The following is a 22,419-nucleotide window of genomic DNA, read 5'->3' as shown; positions in this document are numbered from 1 at the left end:
TGTCTGGCTTCCCTTGTCTTCAATGCTATGGGCGGCATCAATGTCTGGCTTCCCTTGTCTTCAATGCTACGGGCGGCATCAATGTCTGGCTTCCCTTGTCTTCAATGCTATGGGCGGCATCAATGTCTGGCTTCCCTTGTCTTCAATGCTACGGGCGGCATCAATGTCTGGCTTCCCTTGTCTTCAATGCTACGGGCGGCATCAATGTCTGGCTTCCCTTGTCTTCAATGCTACGGGCGGCATCAATGTCTGGCTTCCCTTGTCTTCAATGCTACGGGCGGCATCAATGTCTGGCTTCCCTTGTCTTCAATGCTACGGGCGGCATCAATGTCTGGCTTCCCTTGTCTTCAATGCTACGGGCGGCATCAATGTCTGGCTTCCCTTGTCTTCAATGCTACGGGCGGCATCAATGTCTGGCTTCCCTTCTCTTCAATGCTACGGGCGGCATCAATGTCTGGCTTCCCTTGTCTTCAATGCTACGGGCGGCATCAATGTCTGGCTTCCCTTGTCTTCAATGCTACGGGCGGCATCAATGTCTGGCTTCCCTTGTCTTCAATGCTACGGGCGGCATCAATGTCTGGCTTCCCTTGTCTTCAATGCTACGGGCGGCATCAATGTCTGGCTTCCCTTGTCTTCAATGCTATGGGCGGCATCAATGTCTGGCTTCCCTTGTCTTCAATGCTACGGGCGGCATCAATGTCTGGCTTCCCTTGTCTTCAATGCTACGGGCGGCATCAATGTCTGGCTTCCCTTGTCTTCAATGCTACGGGCGGCATCAATGTCTGGCTTCCCTTGTCTTCAATGCTACGGGCGGCATCAATGTCTGGCTTCCCTTGTCTTCAATGCTACGGGCGGCATCAATGTCTGGCTTCCCTTGTCTTCAATGCTACGGGCGGCATCAATGTCTGGCTTCCCTTGTCTTCAATGCTACGGGCGGCATCAATGTCTGGCTTCCCTTGTCTTCAATGCTACGGGCGGCATCAATGTCTGGCTTCCCTTGTCTTCAATGCTACGGGCGGCATCAATGTCTGGCTTCCCTTGTCTTCAATGCTACGGGCGGCATCAATGTCTGGCTTCCCTTCTCTTCAATGCTACGGGCGGCATCAATGTCTGGCTTCCCTTGTCTTCAATGCTACGGGCGGCATCAATGTCTGGCTTCCCTTGTCTTCAATGCTACGGGCGGCATCAATGTCTGGCTTCCCTTGTCTTCAATGCTACGGGCGGCATCAATGTCTGGCTTCCCTTGTCTTCAATGCTACGGGCGGCATCAATGTCTGGCTTCCCTTGTCTTCAATGCTACGGGCGGCATCAATGTCTGGCTTCCCTTGTCTTCAATGCTACGGGCGGCATCAATGTCTGGCTTCCCTTGTCTTCAATGCTACGGGCGGCATCAATGTCTGGCTTCCCTTGTCTTCAATGCTACGGGCGGCATCAATGTCTGGCTTCCCTTGTCTTCAATGCTACGGGCGGCATCAATGTCTGGCTTCCCTTGTCTTCAATGCTACGGGCGGCATCAATGTCTGGCTTCCCTTGTCTTCAATGCTACGGGCGGCATCAATGTCTGGCTTCCCTTCTCTTCAATGCTACGGGCGGCATCAATGTCTGGCTTCCCTTCTCTTCAATGCTACGGGCGGCATCAATGTCTGGCTTCCCTTGTCTTCAATGCTACGGGCGGCATCAATGTCTGGCTTCCCTTGTCTTCAATGCTACGGGCGGCATCAATGTCTGGCTTCCCTTGTCTTCAATGCTACGGGCGGCATCAATGTCTGGCTTCCCTTGTCTTCAATGCTACGGGCGGCATCAATGTCTGGCTTCCCTTGTCTTCAATGCTACGGGCGGCATCAATGTCTGGCTTCCCTTCTCTTCAATGCTACGGGCGGCATCAATGTCTGGCTTCCCTTGTCTTCAATGCTACGGGCGGCATCAATGTCTGGCTTCCCTTGTCTTCAATGCTACGGGCGGCATCAATGTCTGGCTTCCCTTGTCTTCAATGCTACGGGCGGCATCAATGTCTGGCTTCCCTTGTCTTCAATGCTACGGGCGGCATCAATGTCTGGCTTCCCTTGTCTTCAATGCTACGGGCGGCATCAATGTCTGGCTTCCCTTGTCTTCAATGCTACGGGCGGCATCAATGTCTGGCTTCCCTTGTCTTCAATGCTACGGGCGGCATCAATGTCTGGCTTCCCTTGTCTTCAATGCTACGGGCGGCATCAATGTCTGGCTTCCCTTGTCTTCAATGCTACGGGCGGCATCAATGTCTGGCTTCCCTTGTCTTCAATGCTACGGGCGGCATCAATGTCTGGCTTCCCTTGTCTTCAATGCTACGGGCGGCATCAATGTCTGGCTTCCCTTGTCTTCAATGCTACGGGCGGCATCAATGTCTGGCTTCCCTTGTCTTCAATGCTACGGGCGGCATCAATGTCTGGCTTCCCTTGTCTTCAATGCTACGGGCGGCATCAATGTCTGGCTTCCCTTGTCTTCAATGCTACGGGCGGCATCAATGTCTGGCTTCCCTTGTCTTCAATGCTACGGGCGGCATCAATGTCTGGCTTCCCTTGTCTTCAATGCTACGGGCGGCATCAATGTCTGGCTTCCCTTCTCTTCAATGCTACGGGCGGCATCAATGTCTGGCTTCCCTTGTCTTCAATGCTACGGGCGGCATCAATGTCTGGCTTCCCTTGTCTTCAATGCTACGGGCGGCATCAATGTCTGGCTTCCCTTGTCTTCAATGCTACGGGCGGCATCAATGTCTGGCTTCCCTTGTCTTCAATGCTACGGGCGGCATCAATGTCTGTCTTCCCTTGTCTTCAATGCTACGGGCGGCATCAATGTCTGGCTTCCCTTGTCTTCAATGCTACGGGCGGCATCAATGTCTGGCTTCCCTTGTCTTCAATGCTACGGGCGGCATCAATGTCTGGCTTCCCTTGTCTTCAATGCTACGGGCGGCATCAATGTCTGGCTTCCCTTGTCTTCAATGCTACGGGCGGCATCAATGTCTGGCTTCCCTTGTCTTCAATGCTACGGGCGGCATCAATGTCTGGCTTCCCTTGTCTTCAATGCTACGGGCGGCATCAATGTCTGGCTTCCCTTGTCTTCAATGCTACGGGCGGCATCAATGTCATACTTATTTGGACCAGACAGCATCAGAAAGATGGCCTACATATAGAGAGACAGAGGGACACTGTTTCGCTCGCTCGGATGCTTTCTCCTGTGAGATACATTCAGCCTCTTGCGAATTGACGGAAAATTCTGAAACAGGTGAAAGATAAAATAATTGATGTTTTTTCATTTTGTTCTTGGTAATTTGTTTGGCCTTTTGGCATCCATGAATGCACACCACTACTCAACGGTCACATGGAATTTGACTGCGGGCATGACAAGAACCCTAGATGGTCTTGCCATAATAAAAGTTATGGTATTAAATGTATAAGCTATTAAGGTTAAAATACTGATACTGACAAATGTACAGATGTAGGATCTTCATTTGATCACTCTTATGTTGATGAGAATTTTCCTGCAAAATGCCAACTAGTAGTGTATTTGAGTTTTAAAAAGGCTTCTAAAGTGTGTAATTTCTACTTAGAAATGTCAGACTTGATACACTCGGACGAAAAATGTATCAGCACCTACAAAAATGTCCATTAATTAAAATCCACATAATCATTCTGATTTCCTTTTGCTGCAGGATTATTCTCCTGCTGTAGCACACTGGCTCAAATTAAGATCCTACATCTGTACAGTATATCCTGTGTCAGGGATTTGTTATCAGAGGTGTTCTATTACTAAATGAGCTTGCAGTCTGGCTAGAGAAGCCTCAAGTCTCATAAGGTTTTGTATTGTGTTGTATTGTATTGTGTTGTGTTGTATTGTATTGTGTTGTGTTGTATTGTGTTGCATTGCATTGTATTGTGTTGTGTTGCATTGTATTGTATTGTGTTGCATTGTATTGTGTTGCATTGCATTGTATTGTGTTGTGTTGCAATGTATTGTATTGTATTGTGTTGCATTGTATTGTATTGTATTGTCTAATAAGCCTGCAATTAGTAGGGATTAGATTGATCTGAACAATGTGGGATCATCACATTTCCATAATGCTGCATACGGGAGTTTGGATCCACAGCACAGCACATTAACACTCATTAACTACACAGTGAGGCTCGTAGCCTTGGGCAAGGTCTGGTGCTATCATTGTAGATGTAGGTCTTAATTTGATCACTCTTTTGTTACTGAGAATGCAAACTTGTAGTGTGTTTAAGGTTTAAAAAGGCTTCTAAAGTTTGTAATTTCCACTTTAAAATGTATCAACCCCTACAAAAAATGTCCATTCATAATAATCCACATAATAATTAAAATTTCCTGTTGCTGCAGGATTATTTTCCTACTGTAGCAAACTGGCTCAATTTAAGATCCTACTGTACATCTGTAAATTAATCTAATATCAACCTATAAAGACCAAATATGTAAACCACTTCTGTTGTATTTATGACCAGGACAAGCAGAGGGAATAACCACCAACCATCATTTATCATGCTAATCCAATGGTGTGTGTGTGTGTGTGTGTGTGTGTGTGTGTGTGTGTGTGTGTGTGTGTGTGTGTGTGTGTGTGTGTGTGTGTGTGTGTGTGTGTGTGTGTGTGTGTGTGAAATGAAAGTCCTCACACACCAGGACTACAAAGCCGGGAATCCCTGGGTAAAACCATAGAGTCTCATCCTGCCAAGGCGCCTCTTGGCATCCGGCCACAGAGGAAAATTACTCTCTGAATTCACATTGTTCTCGTTTGGATTTCTCCAATGATGATTAGTGGTTGGCTTTTGTGCAACTCTGGATAGGAAAAACCTGAGAGCCAGCAGAGCCAAACTGATTCAAATATTATCTCACTGATAAAGAGGCAAACACTAAAGTGTGCCAGTGAACAATGCTCCAAAATGCCCCGAGCCCTCTGAGCCAGCCCTCACAACAGACACATTTATCCCCCTGAGCCAGCCCTCACAACAGACACATTTATCCCCCTGAGCCAGCCCTCACAACAGACACATTTATCCCCCTGAGCCAGCCCTCACAACAGACACATTTATCCCCCTGAGCCAGCCCTCACAACAGACACATTTATCCCCCTGAGCCAGCCCTCACAACAGATTTATCCACAGTCTCCAGCACAGGACTGTTCAACAGTAATCCCTCCTGAATCCCCACCCAGATGCACCACCACTACAGAATACAAACCAGAGCATTAGAACAGGCAGAAGTAAAGAATAGAACGGTTCAAAGCTGTGTTCCATGCTGTGTGGCCCGCCCCTCATAGTCTGTCAATCATTTTGAATGTGTTCAATTAATTGGTGCAGACAGTCAATCAAGCCTTCTCTCCTGTGTGAAGACAGATACATAGTCAATCAAGTCTTCTCTCCTGTGTCAAGACAGACACATAGTCAATCAAGTCTTCTCTCCTGTGTGAAGACAGACAGTCAATGGAGACTAGCTAGCTGCATCAGGACTAAGGGGAGAGGGTGCTAGCCACATCAGTGTTGGTCAGGGATGTTAAAATAGAGATCTATGCACCTTCAGATGTTTTTCATTCTGTGATTTTCATTCTCTTTCCACAAACACAAGGCTCATAAGAGTTCATGAAAGTTAAGCTTCCCAGATGTGGCAATGAATGTTCCCATTGATAGTAATGGAATGTCAGTCTGTCTTAACACAGGAGAGAGGACTTGATTAACTATCTGTCTGTCTGTCTTAACACAGGAGAGAGGACTTGATTAACTATCTGTCTGTCTGTCTTAACACAGGAGAGAGGACTTGATTAACTATCTGTCTGTCTGTCTTCACACAGGAGAGAGGACTTGATGAACTATCTGTCTGTCTGTCTTCACACAGGAGAGAGGACTTGATTAACTATCTGTCTGTTTGTCTTCACACAGGAGAGAGGACTTGATTAACTATATGTCTGTCTGTCTTCACACAGGAGAGAGGACTTGATTAACTATCTGTCTGTCTGTCTTCACACTGGAGAGAGGACTTGATTAACTATCTGTCTGTCTGTCTTCACACTGGAGAGAGGACTTGATTAACTATCTGTCTGTCTGTCTTCACACAGGAGAGAGGACTTGATGAACTATCTGTCTGTCTGTCTTCACACAGGAGAGAGGACTTGATTAACTATCTGTCTGTCTGTCTTCACACAGGAGAGAGGACTTGATTAACTATCTGTCTGTCTGTCTTCACACAGGAGAGAGGACTTGTTTAACTATCTATCTGTCTGTCTGTCTGTCTGTCTGTCTGTCTGTCTGTCTGTCTGTCTGTCTGTCTGTCTGTCTGTCTGTCTGTCTGTCTGTCTGTCTGTCTGTCTGTCTGTCTGTCTGTCTGTCTGTCTGTCTGTCTGCCTGCCTGCCTGCCTGTCTTCACACAGGAGAGAGTACTTGATTAACTGTCTGTCTGTCTTCACACAGGAGAGAGGACTTGATTGGCTAAATGTCTGTCTGTCTTCACACAGGAGAGAGGACTTGATTGTCTGTCAGTCTGTCTGTCTCTGTCTCAGCCTTCAAGTAGCAGGGAGAAGTAATTCAAGTAGCTCCAGAGCTTGCATACACCGACACACACTCATATAAGCACACACGCGGACGCATGCACAGACACACACTCACCTGTCCATAGGTATGACAGAGGGTTTCTGAGGTCACGGTGTCCCCTTCCTCTCTTTCCTCCTCCTCTTCATCAGTGCAGGACTCAAATCCATCCATGTAATAATACACCTCTGCAGTCTGAGGGTCCTCTGGGATCTCTAAACACACACACACACACACACACACAGATACACACACAGACACACACCGTGGGGAACAAACAAAATAAGTGACGCAATGTAGGGAGAATACAGAGAGATGGATCATGGATAATACAAGCCTGATTGATTCAAAACACTGAAGCAAAGATAACGCAAGACTAACACTATGGGGGCCATTTTCTTCACAGAGAACAGTATTGAAATGTCGGGTGTAGATCACTTTCCCTGTCCAGAGCACGTTGGACGACACACATATACACTTTCTCTCTCTCTCTCTCTCTCTCTCTCTCTCTCTCTCTCTCTCTCTCTCTCTCTCTCTCTCTCTCTCTCTCTCTCTCTCTCTCTCTCTCTCTCTCTCTCTCTCTCTCTCTCTCTCTCTCTCTCTCTCTCTCTCTCTCTCTCTCTCTCTCTCTCTCTCTCTCTCTCTCTCTCTCTCTCTCTCTCTCTCTCTCTCTCTCTCTCTCTCTCTCTCTCTCTTATATATGCACCAGCACACAACTGCTGGAAATATCTCAGAGAAAGAAGAGTATCTCACTCTCACTTTCTTTCTCTGAGATATTTCCAGCAGTTGTGTGTTGGTGCTGGTGTGGGTTGGGGGAGTGTTGGGGAACAGCTGTGGTGGATGTCTGTGCTACTGGGAACATCCCTCTCTTGAACACTTCCATTTTCTCACTTAGTGCTCTGCACCTGAGCACCAGCCTGACCAGGGACTCCTCTCCACGGAGTGAAGTAGCGAGGGAGGGGGTAAGAGAAATGGTGCGGAGAAAGAACAAGAGAAAGAGATAGGAAAATAAGAGAGTGACAGCTGTATGGTGTTGAGTTACCTTTGCAGCAGCTTACTGTCTGCCTGAATGAGAGGGAAACGGGTAGAGAGAGAGCGAAAGAAGAGAGACAGAGACAGAAAAATAGAAAGACAGAGCACTGAGGAGCGAGGAGCGAGGAGCGAGACAGAGAAAGAAACTGTGAGGAAGAGAGTGGAAATCACTTTCATTTCATTTTCAATAATTGTTTATTTCCTATCTACCACAGAAACCTGTAATATACAGTGTTGACTGGTATTGGAGACAAAAGTTCAATTTCAAACCGGGACTATCTCCAATATAAATCTGTACACTTTCCAAAGACTTATCCTTAATCCTCCGAGACAAAACCATATCTTCTGAGAAATATGACCACTAAAAATGGGGGAAGCAGATAAAAAGACAGATGGAATGAAATGGAGATAAAGAGACGGAAGGAATGAAATGGAGATAAAGAGACTGAAGGAATGAAATGGAGATAAAGAGACAAGAAAGAAATGGAGATAAAGAGACAGAAGGAATGAAATGGAGATAAAGAGACAGGAATGAAATGGAGATAAAGAGACAGGGAATTAAATTGAGATAAAGAGACAGGAATGAAATGGAGATAAATAGACGGAAGGAATGAAATGGAGATAAAGAGACAGGAATGAAATGGAGATAAAGAGACGGAAGGAATGAAATGGAGATAAAGAGACAGAAGGAATGAAATGGAGATAAAGAGACGGAAGGAATGAAATGGAGATAAAGAGACGGAAGGAATGAAATGGAGATAAAGAGACAGGAATGAAATGGAGATAAAGAGACGGAAAGAATGAAATGGAGATAAAGAGACTGAAGGAATGAAATGGAGATAAAGAGACAAGAAAGAAATGGAGATAAAGAGACAGAAGGAATGAAATGGAGATAAAGAGACAGGGAATTAAATTGAGATAAAGAGACAGAAGGAATGAAATGGAGATAAAGAGACAGAAGGAATGAAATGGAGATAAAGAGACTGAAGGAATGAAATGGAGATAAAGAGATAAGAAAGAAATGGAGATAAAGAGACAGAAGGAATGAAATGGAGATAAAGAGACAGGGTGTCATGTATTGTCATGTTGTGTGTTTCTGTCCTTTCCCTTCACCCTGTCTCCCTCTGCTGGTCGTTGTTAGGTTACCTTTTCTCCCCCTCTTTCCCCCAGCTGTGCCTTGTCTCCTCCTAACTACCCATTCACCCCGTTTCCCACCTGTTCCCTTTTTCCCTCTGATTAGGTCCCTATATCTCTCTCTGTTTTTGTTCCTGTCCTTGTCGGATTCTTGTTTGTTGTGTTTCATGCCTGAACCAGACTATCGTCATGTTTGCTGTAACCTTGTCCTGTCCTGTCGGAATCTGCCGGTCTATCTGAGCCTACCTATGTTTGGTTATTAAAGAAGCTCTGTTTAAGTTAATTCGCTTTTGGGTCCTCATTCACTCACCGTAACAGAAGAATCCGACCAAGAATGGACCCAGCGACTTCGGATCCTCTCCACTCAGCCGTCGAGATCCAGGGAGCGATGCTAGGCAGACACGAGCAGGAATTGTCTGCTGCTCGACATGCCGTTGAGACCCTGGCCACCCAAGTCTCCAACCTCACAGAACAGGTTCACCATCTCCGCCTCGATCCACCGGCCACTTCCAGGGCTTTCGAATCTCCGGAGCCCAGAATCAATAACCCGCCGTGTTACTCTGGGGAGCCCACTGAATGCCGCTCGTTCCTCACCCAGTGTGATATTGTGTTTTCTCTCCAGCCCAACACTTACTCCAGGAGCACTGCTCGTGTCGCCTACGTCATATCTCTCCTTATTGGACGGGCTCGTGAGTGGGGCACGGCAATCTGGGAGGCAAGGGCTGAGTGTACTAACCAGTATCAGGACTTTAAGGAGGAGATGATACGGGTTTTTGATCGATCTGTTTTTGGGGAGGAGGCTTCCAGGGCCCTGTCTTCCCTATGTCAAGGCAATCGATCCATAACAGACTACTCTATTGAGTTTCGCACTCTTGCTGCCTCCAGTGGCTGGAACGAGCCGGCTTTGCTCGCTCGTCTTCTGGAGGGTCTCCGCGCAGAGGTAAAGGATGAGATTCTCTCCCGGGAGGTTCCTTCCAGCGTGGATTCCTTGATTGAACTCGCTATTCGCATTGAGCGACGGGTTGATCTTCGTCACCGAGCTCGTGGAAAGGAGCTCGCGTTCTCCGTTGCCCCCCTCTCCGCATCACTACCATCTTCCTCTGCCGGCTCGGGAGCTGAGCCTATGCAGCTGGGAGGTATCCGCATCTCGACTAAGGAGAGGGAACGGAGAATCACCAACCGCCTCTGTCTCTATTGCGGTTCTGCTGGTCATTTTGTCACTTCATGTCCAGTAAAAGCCAGAGCTCATCAGTAAGCGGAGGGCTACTGGTGAGCGCTACTACTCCTGTCTCTCCTTCAAGATCCTGCACTACCTTGTCGGTCCATCTACGCTGGACCGGTTCGTCAGCTTCCTGCAGTGCCTTAATAGACTCTGGGGCGGAGGGCTGTGCTCGGGAACATGACATTCCTCTCAGACAGTTAAGGGAGTCCACGGCCTTGTTCGCCCTGGATGGTAGTCCTCTCCCCAGGATTCAGCGTGAGACGCTACCTTTAACCCTCACTGTTTCTGGTAATCATAGCGAAACCATTTCTTTTTTGATTTTTCGTTCACCTTTTACACCTGTTGTTTTGGGCCATCCCTGGCTAGTTTGTCATAATCCTTCCATTAATTGGTCTAGTAATTCTATCCTCTCCTGGAACGTCTCTTGTCATGTGAAATGTTTAATGTCTGCTATCCCTCCTGTTTCCTCTGTCTCTTCTTCACAGGAGGAGCCTGGTGATTTGACAGGGGTGCCGGAGGAATATCACGATCTGCGCACGGTGTTCAGTCGGTCCAGGGCCACCTCTCTTCCTCCACACCGGTCGTATGATTGTAGTATTGATCTCCTTCCGGGAACCACTCCCCCCCGGGGTAGACTATACTCTCTGTCGGCTCCCGAACGTAAGGCTCTCGAGGATTATTTGTCTGTAGCTCTTGACGCCGGTACCATAGTCCCCTCCTCCTCTCCCGCCGGAGCGGGGTTTTTTTTTGTCAAGAAGAAGGACGGGTCTCTGCGCCCCTGCATAGATTATCGAGGGCTGAATGACATAACAGTTAAGAATCGTTATCCGCTTCCTCTTATGTCCTCAGCCTTCGAGATCCTGCAGGGAGCCAGGTTTTTCACTAAGTTGGACCTTCGTAACGCTTACCATCTCGTGCGCATCAGGGAGGGGGACGAGTGGAAGACGGCGTTTAACACTCCGTTAGGGCACTTTGAATACCGGGTTCTTCCTTTCGGCCTCGCTAACGCTCCAGCTGTCTTTCAGGCATTAGTCAATGATGTCCTGAGAGACATGCTGAACATCTTTGTTTTCGTTTACCTTGACGATATCCTGATTTTTTCACCGTCACTCCAGATTCATGTTCAGCACGTTCGACGTGTCCTCCAGCGCCTTTTAGAGAATTGTCTTTTTGTGAAGGCTGAGAAGTGCACTTTTCATGCCTCCTCCGTCACATTTCTCGGTTCTGTTATTTCCGCTGAAGGCATTAAGATGGATCCCGCTAAGGTCCAGGCTGTCATTGATTGGCCCGTCCCTAAGTCACGCGTCGAGCTGCAGCGCTTTCTCGGCTTCGCGAACTTCTATCGTCGTTTCATCCGTAATTTCGGTCAGGTGGCAGCTCCTCTCACAGCCCTTACTTCTGTCAAGACGTGCTTTAAGTGGTCCGTTTCCGCCCAGGGAGCTTTTGATCTCCTCAAGAATCGTTTTACATCCGCTCCTATCCTTGTTACACCTGACGTCTCTAGACAGTTCGTTGTCGAGGTTGACGCGTCAGAGGTGGGCGTGGGAGCCATTCTTTCTCAGCGCTCCCTCTCTGACGACAAGGTCCACCCATGCGCGTATTTTTCTCATCGCCTGTCGCCGTCGGAACGTAACTATGATGTGGGAAACCGCGAACTGCTCGCCATCCGGTTAGCCCTAGGCGAATGGCGACAGTGGTTGGAGGGGGCGACCGTTCCTTTTGTCGTTTGGACTGACCATAGGAACCTTGAGTACATCCGTTCTGCCAAACGACTTAATGCGCGTCAGGCGCGTTGGGCGCTGTTTTTCGCTCGTTTCGAGTTCGTGATTTCTTATCGTCCGGGCTCTAAGAACACCAAGCCTGATGCTTTATCTCGTCTCTTCAGTTCTTCAGTAGCCTCCACTGACCCCGAGGGGATTCTCCCTGAGGGGCGTGTTGTCGGGTTGACTGTCTGGGGAATTGAGAGGCAGGTAAAGCAAGCGCTCACTCACACTCCGTCGCCGCGCGCTTGTCCTAGGAACCTTCTTTTCGTTCCCGTTCCTACTCGTCTGGCCGTTCTTCAGTGGGCTCACTCTGCCAAGTTAGCCGGCCACCCTGGCGTTCGGGGTACGCTTGCTTCCATTCGCCAGCGTTTTTGGTGGCCCACCCGGGAGCATGACACGCGTCGTTTCGTGGCTGCTTGTTCGGTCTGCGCGCAGACTAAGTCCGGTAACTCTCCTCCTGCCGGCCGTCTCAGGCCGCTTCCCATTCCCTCTCGACCGTGGTCTCACATCGCCTTAGATTTTGTCACCGGACTGCCTTCGTCAGCGGGGAAGACTGTTATTCTTACGGTTGTCGATAGGTTCTCTAAGGCGGCTCATTTCATTCCCCTTGCTAAGCTTCCTTCTGCTAAAGAGACGGCACAAATCATCATCGAGAATGTTTTCAGAATTCATGGCCTTCCGTCAGACGTCGTTTCGGACAGAGGTCCGCAATTCACGTCTCAATTTTGGAGGGAGTTTTGCCGTTTGATTGGGGCTTCCGTCAGTCTCTCTTCCGGCTTTCACCCCCAGTCTAACGGTCAAGCAGAACGGGCCAATCAGACTATTGGTCGCATCTTACGCAGTCTTTCTTTTCGCAACCCTGCGTCTTGGTCAGAACAGCTCCCCTGGGCAGAATACGCCCACAACTCGCTTCCTTCGTCTGCGACCGGGCTATCTCCTTTTCAGAGTAGCCTCGGGTACCAGCCTCCGCTGTTCTCATCTCAGTTCGCCGAGTCCAGCGTCCCCTCCGCTCAGGCTTTTGTCCAACGTTGCGAGCGCACCTGGAAGAGGGTCAGGTCTGCACTTTGCCGTTATAGGACGCAGACTGTGAGGGCTGCTAATAAGCGTAGAACTAAGAGTCCTAGATATTGTCGCGGTCAGAGAGTTTGGCTCTCCACTCAGAACCTTCCCCTTAAGACGGCTTCTCGCAAGTTGACCCCGCGGTTCATTGGTCCGTTCCGTATTTCTCGGGTCATTAATCCTGTCGCAGTTCGACTTCTTCTTCCGCGATACCTTCGTCGCGTCCACCCGGTCTTCCATGTCTCCTGTATTAAGCCCGTTCTTCGCGCCCCCGCTCGTCTTCCCCCCCCCCCCCCCCCCCCCCCCATCCTTGTCGAGGGCGCACCCATCTACAGGGTCCGCAGGATTTTGGACATGCGTCCTCGGGGCCGTGGTCACCAGTACCTCGTTGATTGGGAGGGGTACGGTCCTGAGGAGAGGAGTTGGGTTCCCTCTCGGGACGTGCTGGACCGTGCGCTGATCGAGGATTTCCTCCGTTGCCGCCAGGTTTCCTCCTCGAGTGCGCCAGGAGGCGCTCGGTGAGTGGGGGGGTACTGTCATGTATTGTCATGTTGTGTGTTTCTGTCCTTTCCCTTCACCCTGTCTCCCTCTGCTGGTCGTTGTTAGGTTACCTTTTCTCCCCCTCTTTCCCCCAGCTGTGCCTTGTCTCCTCCTAACTACCCATTCACCCCGTTTCCCACCTGTTCCCTTTTTCCCTCTGATTAGGTCCCTATATCTCTCTCTGTTTTTGTTCCTGTCCTTGTCGGATTCTTGTTTGTTGTGTTTCATGCCTGAACCAGACTATCGTCATGTTTGCTGTAACCTTGTCCTGTCCTGTCGGAATCTGCCGGTCTATCTGAGCCTACCTATGTTTGGTTATTAAAGAAGCTCTGTTTAAGTTAATTCGCTTTTGGGTCCTCATTCACTCACCGTAACACAGGGAATTAAATTGAGATAAAGAGACAGAAGGAATGAAATGGAGATAAAGAGACAGAAGGAATGAAATGGAGATAAAGAGACAGAAGGAATGAAATGGAGATAAAGAGACGGAAGAAATGAAATGGAGATTAAGAGACAGAAGGAATGAAATGGAGATAAAGAGACAGAAGGAATGAAATGGAGATAAAGAGACAGAAGGAATGACATGGAGATAAAGAGACGGAAGGAATGAAATGGAGATAAAGAGACAAGAAAGAAATGGAGATAAAGCGACAGAAGGAATGCAATGGAGATAAAGCGACAGAAGGAATGCAATGGAGATAAAGAGACAGGAATGAAATGGAGATAAAGAGACAGGGAATTAAATTGAGATAAAGTGACAGAAGGAATGAAATGGAGATAAAGAGACAGAAGGAATGAAATGGAGATAAAGAGACAGAAGGAATGGAATGGAGATAAAGAGACAGGAATGAAATGGAGATAAAGAGACGGAATTAAATTGAGATAAAGAGACAGAAGGAATGAAATGGAGATAAAGAGACAGAAGGAATGAAATGGAGATAAAGAGACAGGGAATTAAATTGAGATAAAGAGACAGAAGGAATAAAATGGAGATAAAGAGACAGAAGGAATTAAATGGAGATAAAGAGACAGAAGGAATGAAATGGAGATAAAGAGACGGAAGAAATGAAATGGAGATAAAGAGACAAGAAAGAAATGGAGATAAAGAGACAGAAGGAATGAAATGGAGATAAAGAGACAGAAGGAATGAAATGGAGATAAAGAGACGGAAGAAATGAAATGGAGATTAAGAGACAGAAGGAATGAAATAGAGATAAAGAGACAGAAGGAATGAAATGGAGATAAAGAGACAGGAATGAAATGGAGATAAAGAGACGGAATTAAATTGAGATAAAGAGACAGAAGGAATGAAATGGAGATAAAGAGACAGAAGTAATTAAATTGAGATAAAGAGACAGAAGGAATGAAATGGAGATAAAGAGACAGAAGGAATGAAATGGAGATAAAGAGACAGAAGGAATGAAATGGAGATAAAGAGACAGAAGGAATGAAATGGAGATAAAGAGACAGAAGGAATGAAATGGAGATAAAGAGACAGAAGGAATGAAATGGAGATAAAGAGGCAGAGAGAGGGAATGAAATGGAGATAAAGAGACAGAGAGAGGGAATGAAATGAGATAAAGAGACAGAGAGAGGGAATGAAATGGAGATAAAGAGACAGAAGGAGTGAAATGGAGATAAAGAGGCAGAGAATGAAATGGAGATAAAGAGGCAGAGAGAGGGAATGAAATGGAGAAAAAAACAAGCGGTCTCTAAAAATTGACCAAAGTATCATAAAGGAATCAGGTAAATAACGATGTCTCAGTCAAGTCATACAACTACAGTCCACTAGTACAACACAATACCCTGATTACATCACACAAACTATTAGCCTCCTAAAAGCCTTCCCTTTTGTGGCTTTCTTAGAGTGAGTCCAACAGAGCCTGAAGCAGATCAGATCAGTGACCTATGACCAGGCATCCCACAGTCCAACCAGCCGGCAGACTCTCCACGACAGAGAATGACACACAACTGCACACGCAAACACACACACTGGTGTCTGGTGCTTATAACCTGATAGTGATTTCTGTCAGTGGTTTCTGTCCCATCTCACCTGATTCAGTGCTTCATTGATTTTAATTAGCAATGTTAATACCAGACCAGAATAATCACTTATGCAAAGAAGTTTTTTGTAATCCAGAATGTTTCATTCATGTGACCTCCGCTTGGCCTCCTGCACCAGCAGTACCACGGCCAAGGTTACAGAGGGCCAGGTACTCCCATCAGTCAATCTATCCTCCCTCCCTGTCCAACAGACTCTGCAAATCTCTGAGACCGACTGCAAAGAGTTCTGAGACTTTGAAAAAGTGCTTCACTGGCAAATTGGGACTGTCAGAGAGAGAGAGAGAGGGGGGGGAGAGAGAGAGAGAGCTCTGTCATCTAACCTCAAACTCAGATAATATAACCTTCTTTCACCCCTATATCCTACCACACTGTGTTGAAACCTGTGGGCATGTTGCATCTGTGGCTGCCTGTGGCTCTCAGTGATACTGTATGTTTATTTATACTGAGGACGGAGGTCATCGGCATGCATAATTCAATGTTTATTTCCTAATACATTTTAGTCTAATACTTGCCTTTATTCCCCAGTGAGGCTGCTTGAGGTATGTTTAATGTCAGACCATGTCTACAGTTGAAAGGGGAAAGGGGGCAATGGGCCATTGAGATTTGGTTTAATGTGATTTACTAAAAATAACAAAGCACTTTTCTCTTGTCTTTCTTATTTGCATGTGTGCTCCTTGAGTGTGTGTGTGTGTGTGCGTGTGTGTGTGTGTGTGTGTGTGTGTGTGTGTGTGTGTGTAGGGTGTGTAGGTGTGTAGTACTTTAACAGTGGTGGCTTGTGACACTTTAAAGGGGGAGGACGGGCTGGAACAGAATAAATGGAATGAGAGAGAAGATACCATTCCATTCACTCCATCCATCCATTACTATGAGCCATCCTCTATGTTACACTCTCCCCTGCACACTGTGTGATGCATGTTCACTCTGCTCCTCAGCCTTTGATGATACTGCCTGGGCTGCTTTACCTCATGGCTGGTCTGTCAGAGTAGGAGAGGTTTCATGCCACCAGGGGCTCTCGGTAACTCTGATCCCAGCCGAGATGAGGGAATCTGGGGCATTGGAGATCTGAGGGACCCCCTGGATCTCCCACCATGGGGGTCCCACAGTGAAATGGAAGTGGGACGAGTGTTAAGCAGGGGGTTGGTCTATGGGTTTGGAAATTCGACTGCTTTTCCACCAAGGAATATTGGATATTGAATAGTCATTTAAATTAATGACGGATTCCAAAGTGAATTGCAGACATTATTTGCAACTGAAATCACTTGCCCACTCCTACACTTGGGTTCAAACTTACCCAGGCCTCGTCGACCTTCCCTAAAATGTGAGGCGTGACAATGCCGTGATTTTGGAGGTGTAGCAACACAAGACTAAACTGACCCCAACCCTGAAGGGCACTACAGCTGCAACAGTACAGTTGTTGAAGTCTCCTATTTTCTTATTCTTACATCCTGGTCTTCACCGATCTGAGAGGATTGGGTGAAGGGCCGGCCCTGATTGGGTGTGTGATTGGGCGCGGGGCCGGCCCTGATTGGACGTGTGATTGGGCGCAGGTTAAATAACAGTCCCAGAGCACAGCAGACAATAATCTCCTAACCTCCCTAGATCCCACAGTTTATAGACAAGGTGTTTAGCTGTTTATTATGGCATGTTTGTATTGGCAGTGTGGACAGATACAGAGATGTGTGTGTGTGTGTGTGTGTGTGTGTGTGTGTGTGTGTGTGTGTGCGTGTGTGTGTGTGTGTGTAGGGTGTGTAGGTGTGTAGTACTTTAACAGTGGTGGCTTGTGACACTTTAAAGGGGGAGGACGGGCTGGAACACAATAAATGGAATGAGAGAGAAGATACCATTCCATTCACTCCATCCATCCATTACTATGAGCCATCCTCTATGTTACACTCTCCCCTGCACACTGTGTGATGCATGTTCACTCTGCTCCTCAGCCTTTGATGATACTGCCTGGGCTGCTTTACCTCATGGCTGGTCTGTCAGAGTAGGAGAGGTTTCATGCCACCAGGGGCTCTCGGTAACTCTGATCCCAGCCGAGATGAGGGAATCTGGGGCATTGGAGATCTGAGGGACCCCCTGGATCTCCCACCATGGGGGTCCCACAGTGAAATGGAAGTGGGACGAGTGTTAAGCAGGGGGTTGGTCTATGGGTTTGGAAATTCGACTGCTTTTCCACCAAGGAATATTGGATATTGAATAGTCATTTAAATTAATGACGGATTCCAAAGTGAATTGCAGACATTATTTGCAACTGAAATCACTTGCCCACTCCTACACTTGGGTTCAAACTTACCCAGGCCTCGTCGACCTTCCCTAAAATGTGAGGCGTGACAATGCCGTGATTTTGGAGGTGTAGCAACACAAGACTAAACTGACCCCAACCCTGAAGGGCACTACAGCTGCAACAGTACAGTTGTTGAAGTCTCCTATTTTCTTATTCTTACATCCTGGTCTTCACCGATCTGAGAGGATTGGGTGAAGGGCCGGCCCTGATTGGGTGTGTGATTGGGCGCGGGGCCGGCCCTGATTGGACGTGTGATTGGGCGCAGGTTAAATAACAGTCCCAGAGCACAGCAGACAATAATCTCCTAACCTCCCTAGATCCCACAGTTTATAGACAAGGTGTTTAGCTGTTTATTATGGCATGTTTGTATTGGCAGTGTGGACAGATACAGAGATGTGTGTGTGTGTGTGTGTGTGTGTGTGTGTGTGTGTGTGTGTGTGTGTGTGTGTGTGTGTGTGTGTGTGTGTGTGTCTGTGTCTGTGTCTGTGTCTGTGTGTGTGTGTGTGTGTGTGTGTGTGTGTGTGTGTGTGTGTGTGTGTGTGTGTCTGTGTGTGTGTGTGTGTGTGTGTGTGTGTCTGTGTGTGTGTGTGTGTGTGTGTGTGTGTGTGTGTGTGTGTGTGTGTGTGTGTGTGTGTGTATTCCTCCAAAGTGCCTGAGCGTTGTTAAATAAAAAAAAAACATTTGGTGAAGATTCAAGCACACAATACAGTTTAAGGTGGTCTTGGATAAATGGGAACAGATTTTTATTTGCCAAAGCAACATTTTCATCAGGGTTTACATAAGGTTTCATTTCAACAAACTTTTCTGCAGTTGCTACATACATGTTGCTACATACATGTTGCTACATACATGTTGCTACATACATGTTGCAGTTGCTACATAAATGAATGGTATCCATTGATTCGTGAATAATATATTATAAATGCACCATGATCGTAGTTTAACTGTCGTACCCCATCAGAACACCAAATATAAGCTGGTTTTACTCTCATGTTTGGAAACTAAATAAATATTAACAGAACTGTATAGCCTCACGCCCTGACCTTAGAGAGCTTTTTATGTCTATATTTTGGTTTGGTCAGGGTGTGATTTGGGTGGGAATTCTATGTTTATTTTCTATGTTTTGTATTTCTTTGTGTTTGGCAGGGTGTGGTTCTCAATCAGAGGCAGCTGTCTATCGTTGTCTCTGATTGAGAACCATACTTAGGTAGCTTTTTCCCACCTGTGTTTTGTGGGTAGTTGTTTTCTGTTTTGTTGTCTCTGCACCAGACAGAACTGGTTAGTTTTGGTCCAGTTTGTTATTTTGTCTCAGTGTTCAGTTGAAATAAATGATCATGAACACGTACCACGCTGCGCTTTGGTCCACTCCTTCTTCATGCAACAACGAGCGTTACCATCAAAACATGGTTACAACTATCATTTTGATATCATGGATGATCAGTCCTTGCATCTATATCCATGTCTATGAATTTGAGAGTAGTTACTTTTCTCCAGCACCATCCCTCAGCTTTTTATAGAAACAGTGGTGGGGAGATGTACTGCAGGCCAACCAAGATGTACTGCAGGCCAACCAAGATGTACTGCAGGCCAACCAATATGTACTGCAGGCCAACCAATACGTACTGCAGGCAAACCAATACGTACTGCAGGCCAACCAAGATGTACTGCAGGCCAACCAATACGTACTGCAGGCCAACCAATACGTACTGCAGGCAAACCAATACGTACTGCAGGCCAACCAAGATGTACTGCAGGCTAACCAAGATGTATTGCAGGCCAACCAAGATGTACTGCAGGCCAACCAAGATGTACTGCAGGCTAACCAAGATGTACTGCAGGCTAACCAAGATGTACTGCAGGCCAACCAAGATGTACTGCAGGCTAACCAAGATGTACTGCAGGCTAACCAAGATGTACTGCAGGCTAACCAAGATGTACTGCAGGCCAACCAATACGTACTACAGGCCAACCAAGACGTACTGCAGGCCAACCAAGATGTACTGCAGGCCAACCAAGATGTAATGCAGGCTAACCAAGATGTACTGCATAAAAACATAATCCTATCGTTAACAGAAATAAAAGGTACAAGAAGGAAGTATACTCACCACACCCTACTGGCTCAGACATTCGCATCTTGTCCTGCTGCTGCCTTCCCATTGGTTGTGAGCAACCCAGCGACCGGTAGTCCTCAGCTGTGATTGGTGCAGTCTGGTGGACTGCATCTCCTGCACTCTCCTATTGGGTGGAAGTGATGGAGTTTTCAATTCAATTAGTCATAAGTATCTATTTAATTTTTTAACAAGACAAATGTTTTTTTAGTTTTTTTAGGGGGAGTTTCAATTATGAAGCGAGTGATTGGCTAATGAGAACATAAGGGAATACCAAACGAGGTTCACGGAGAAGGGACACCCTTAGAGTTTAATTTAACTCAGGCCAAAGAACCGGCTACTAATTGCACTTAAACAATGAGTTAATTCAAGTAATTAAAGTCGTAGAGGGTAAAAACAAAACATTTTTCATCCAATTATATGCATTATTTCCTAAGAGAGCTTTTGATTCAACTTTTAGAATTGTGTCTCTCTTACATTCAAGACGTCCAAACTGACTTTCTCAAAATGGCGGCTCCTCAGCTCCTGCATTCGGAAGTGGTTTTCCTGGTATTTCTCCTCAGCAAGTCTCCTGTAGTGTTACATTATATTATAAATTGGCTGGTTTAAGCCCTGAATGCTGATTGACTGACAGCTGTGGTATATCAGATTGTATACCACGGGTATGACAAAACATATATTTTTACGTTGGTAACCAGTTTATAATAGCAATAAGGTACCTCGGGGGTTTGTGGTATATGGGCATATGGGTATATCATGGTTAAGGGCTGTATCCAGGCACTCCGCGTTGCGTCCCGCTTAAGAACAGCCGTGGTATATTGGCCATATATACCACACACCCCTTGCTTTATATCTTAATATACAGGTAACTGACAAAATAATGGAAACACTTGAGATCATGAGGGATACAAAGTATAATGAAAGCAGGTGCTTCCAAACAGGTGTGGTTCCTGAGTTAAACATCTTTAGGGTCATGTATAAAAAAGCATTTAGTCTACCATGGCTATTCCCCCATAGGATGACAATGACCCCATCCATAGGACACAAGTGGTCACTAAATGATTTGATGAGTATTAAAACTATGTAAACCATATGCCATGGCCGTCTCAGTCACCAGATCTCAACCCAATTGAACACTATTGGGATATTCTGGAGCGGAGCCTGAGACAGCGTTTCCCACCACCATCAACAAAACACCAAATGATGGAATTTCTGGTGGAAGAATGGTGTCGCATCCCTCCAAGAGTTTCAGACACTTGTAGAATCTATACCAAGGTGCATTGAAGCTGTTCTGGCTCGTGGTGCCAATGCCCTATTAAGACACTATGTTGGGGTTTCCTTTATCTTGGCAGTTACCTGTAGATGAATGATGCAACGCAGTATAAAAGTGAGATGGCAGTGGGTTATATTGATCATTAAGACTAGGAAGTCATAGTCTTAGGGTAGCCTAGCGGTTAGAGCATTGAACTAGTAACCGAAAGGTTGCAAGTTCAAATCCCCAAGCTGACAAGGTACAAATCTGTCGTTCTGCCCCTGAACAGGCAGTTAACCCACTGTTCCTAGGCCGTCATTGAAAATAAGAATTTGTTCTTAACTGACTTGCCGAGTTAAATAAAGGTTGAATTAAAAAAATAATAATAATAACACTCTAGTTATCAACCAGAAACAACAGAGTGTGGGAAAGAGAGGGAAAGAGGGAGAGAGAGGAGGAAGGATATAGATAAAGAGAAAATGAGAGAGAAAGAAACACAGTCAGATAGAGACCCACAGAGAGAGAGAGAGAGACACAGAACGAGATAGAGAAGAGGAGGAGAGAGAGGTCATGGCTTGTATAATATCAGCGTCCTGCTAAAAGTTGGAACTCCATAGAGCACATCAATAGCCCTGTTGCCTGGCCTGTTGTCCTTCCCATCCACTCTGTCGCTCTCAGTATCGTTCCCTGTAGACACGTCTCCAACACAGTTCAGCCCAAGGAAACTAGGGCAGGGGAGAATGCATTTACACAAAACTCTCTTCGTCTTTAAAGGGAACCCAGCCATGCATCAGCCCCAGAAGAATCCCAACGGGACCTCACAGGCTCTATTCTGGTCATGGACCGAATGACTGTGGTGTGTGCGTGCGTGTGTGTGTGCGTGTGTGTGTACATGTGTGTGCGTACTTGTGAGGGTATGTAAGGGTGTCCTACCTAAGCCTCCTGGCCTTGTCGTCAGCAGCCTGCAGCTTCCTCAGCCTCATTCTCTCCCTGGGGGTCATTCTGTCTAGCTCTGACTTCTCCCTCAGTGTCTGAAGGTGCACCTTTCTCTGCCTGTTCAAAGGTCAAAGGGCAACGGTCAGAGGTTGGGAGGGCTGGAGCGTTGGCGAGTAAGATAGGTCAGAGGTCCGATACTCCTACACACAATTACCTCTGCACTGTTAAAAACAATTGCTGCCTTAATGGGATTTTGAATTTACCATGGCAAAAAGAGATACTGTGCACTGTAAACACCTCAGGGTGGTGGATTTGATTGAATTCTAGCGTTGACCTTTTGTAGGTCACTTCCTATGTGGATGTAAATACTTCTTTCAACATGTAAGGTATGTAACAAGGTCATTTAGAGTGAGATGGGCAGTAATCGGACATAAACAATATACATGTGAAAGAGATGAT

At 46.7% G+C, this 22,419-nt stretch overlaps 1 protein-coding gene across 1 annotated transcript in view; it reads right to left on the bottom strand.

The window, feature by feature from the left end:
- The window catches only part of LOC110520779 (serine/threonine-protein kinase Nek11-like), a 93,928-nt gene that overhangs the window by 22,610 nt on the left and 48,899 nt on the right, over positions 1-22,419 (bottom strand). The window contains exons 10-13 of the mRNA XM_036966585.1: positions 21,958-22,077; positions 20,250-20,343; positions 19,770-19,899; positions 6,642-6,778 (exon numbers count right to left, since the gene is read on the bottom strand). Coding sequence (XP_036822480.1) covers positions 6,642-6,778; positions 19,770-19,899; positions 20,250-20,343; positions 21,958-22,077 — 481 coding nt within the window. The remainder of the gene's footprint in view (positions 1-6,641; positions 6,779-19,769; positions 19,900-20,249; positions 20,344-21,957; positions 22,078-22,419) is intronic.

The sequence above is a fragment of the Oncorhynchus mykiss genome, chromosome 3, assembly GCF_013265735.2.
Source record: "Oncorhynchus mykiss isolate Arlee chromosome 3, USDA_OmykA_1.1, whole genome shotgun sequence".
NCBI lineage: Eukaryota > Metazoa > Chordata > Actinopteri > Salmoniformes > Salmonidae > Oncorhynchus > Oncorhynchus mykiss.
Note: the sequence above shows the minus strand (reverse complement) of the source record. Positions and strands in the feature narration are given on the sequence as shown.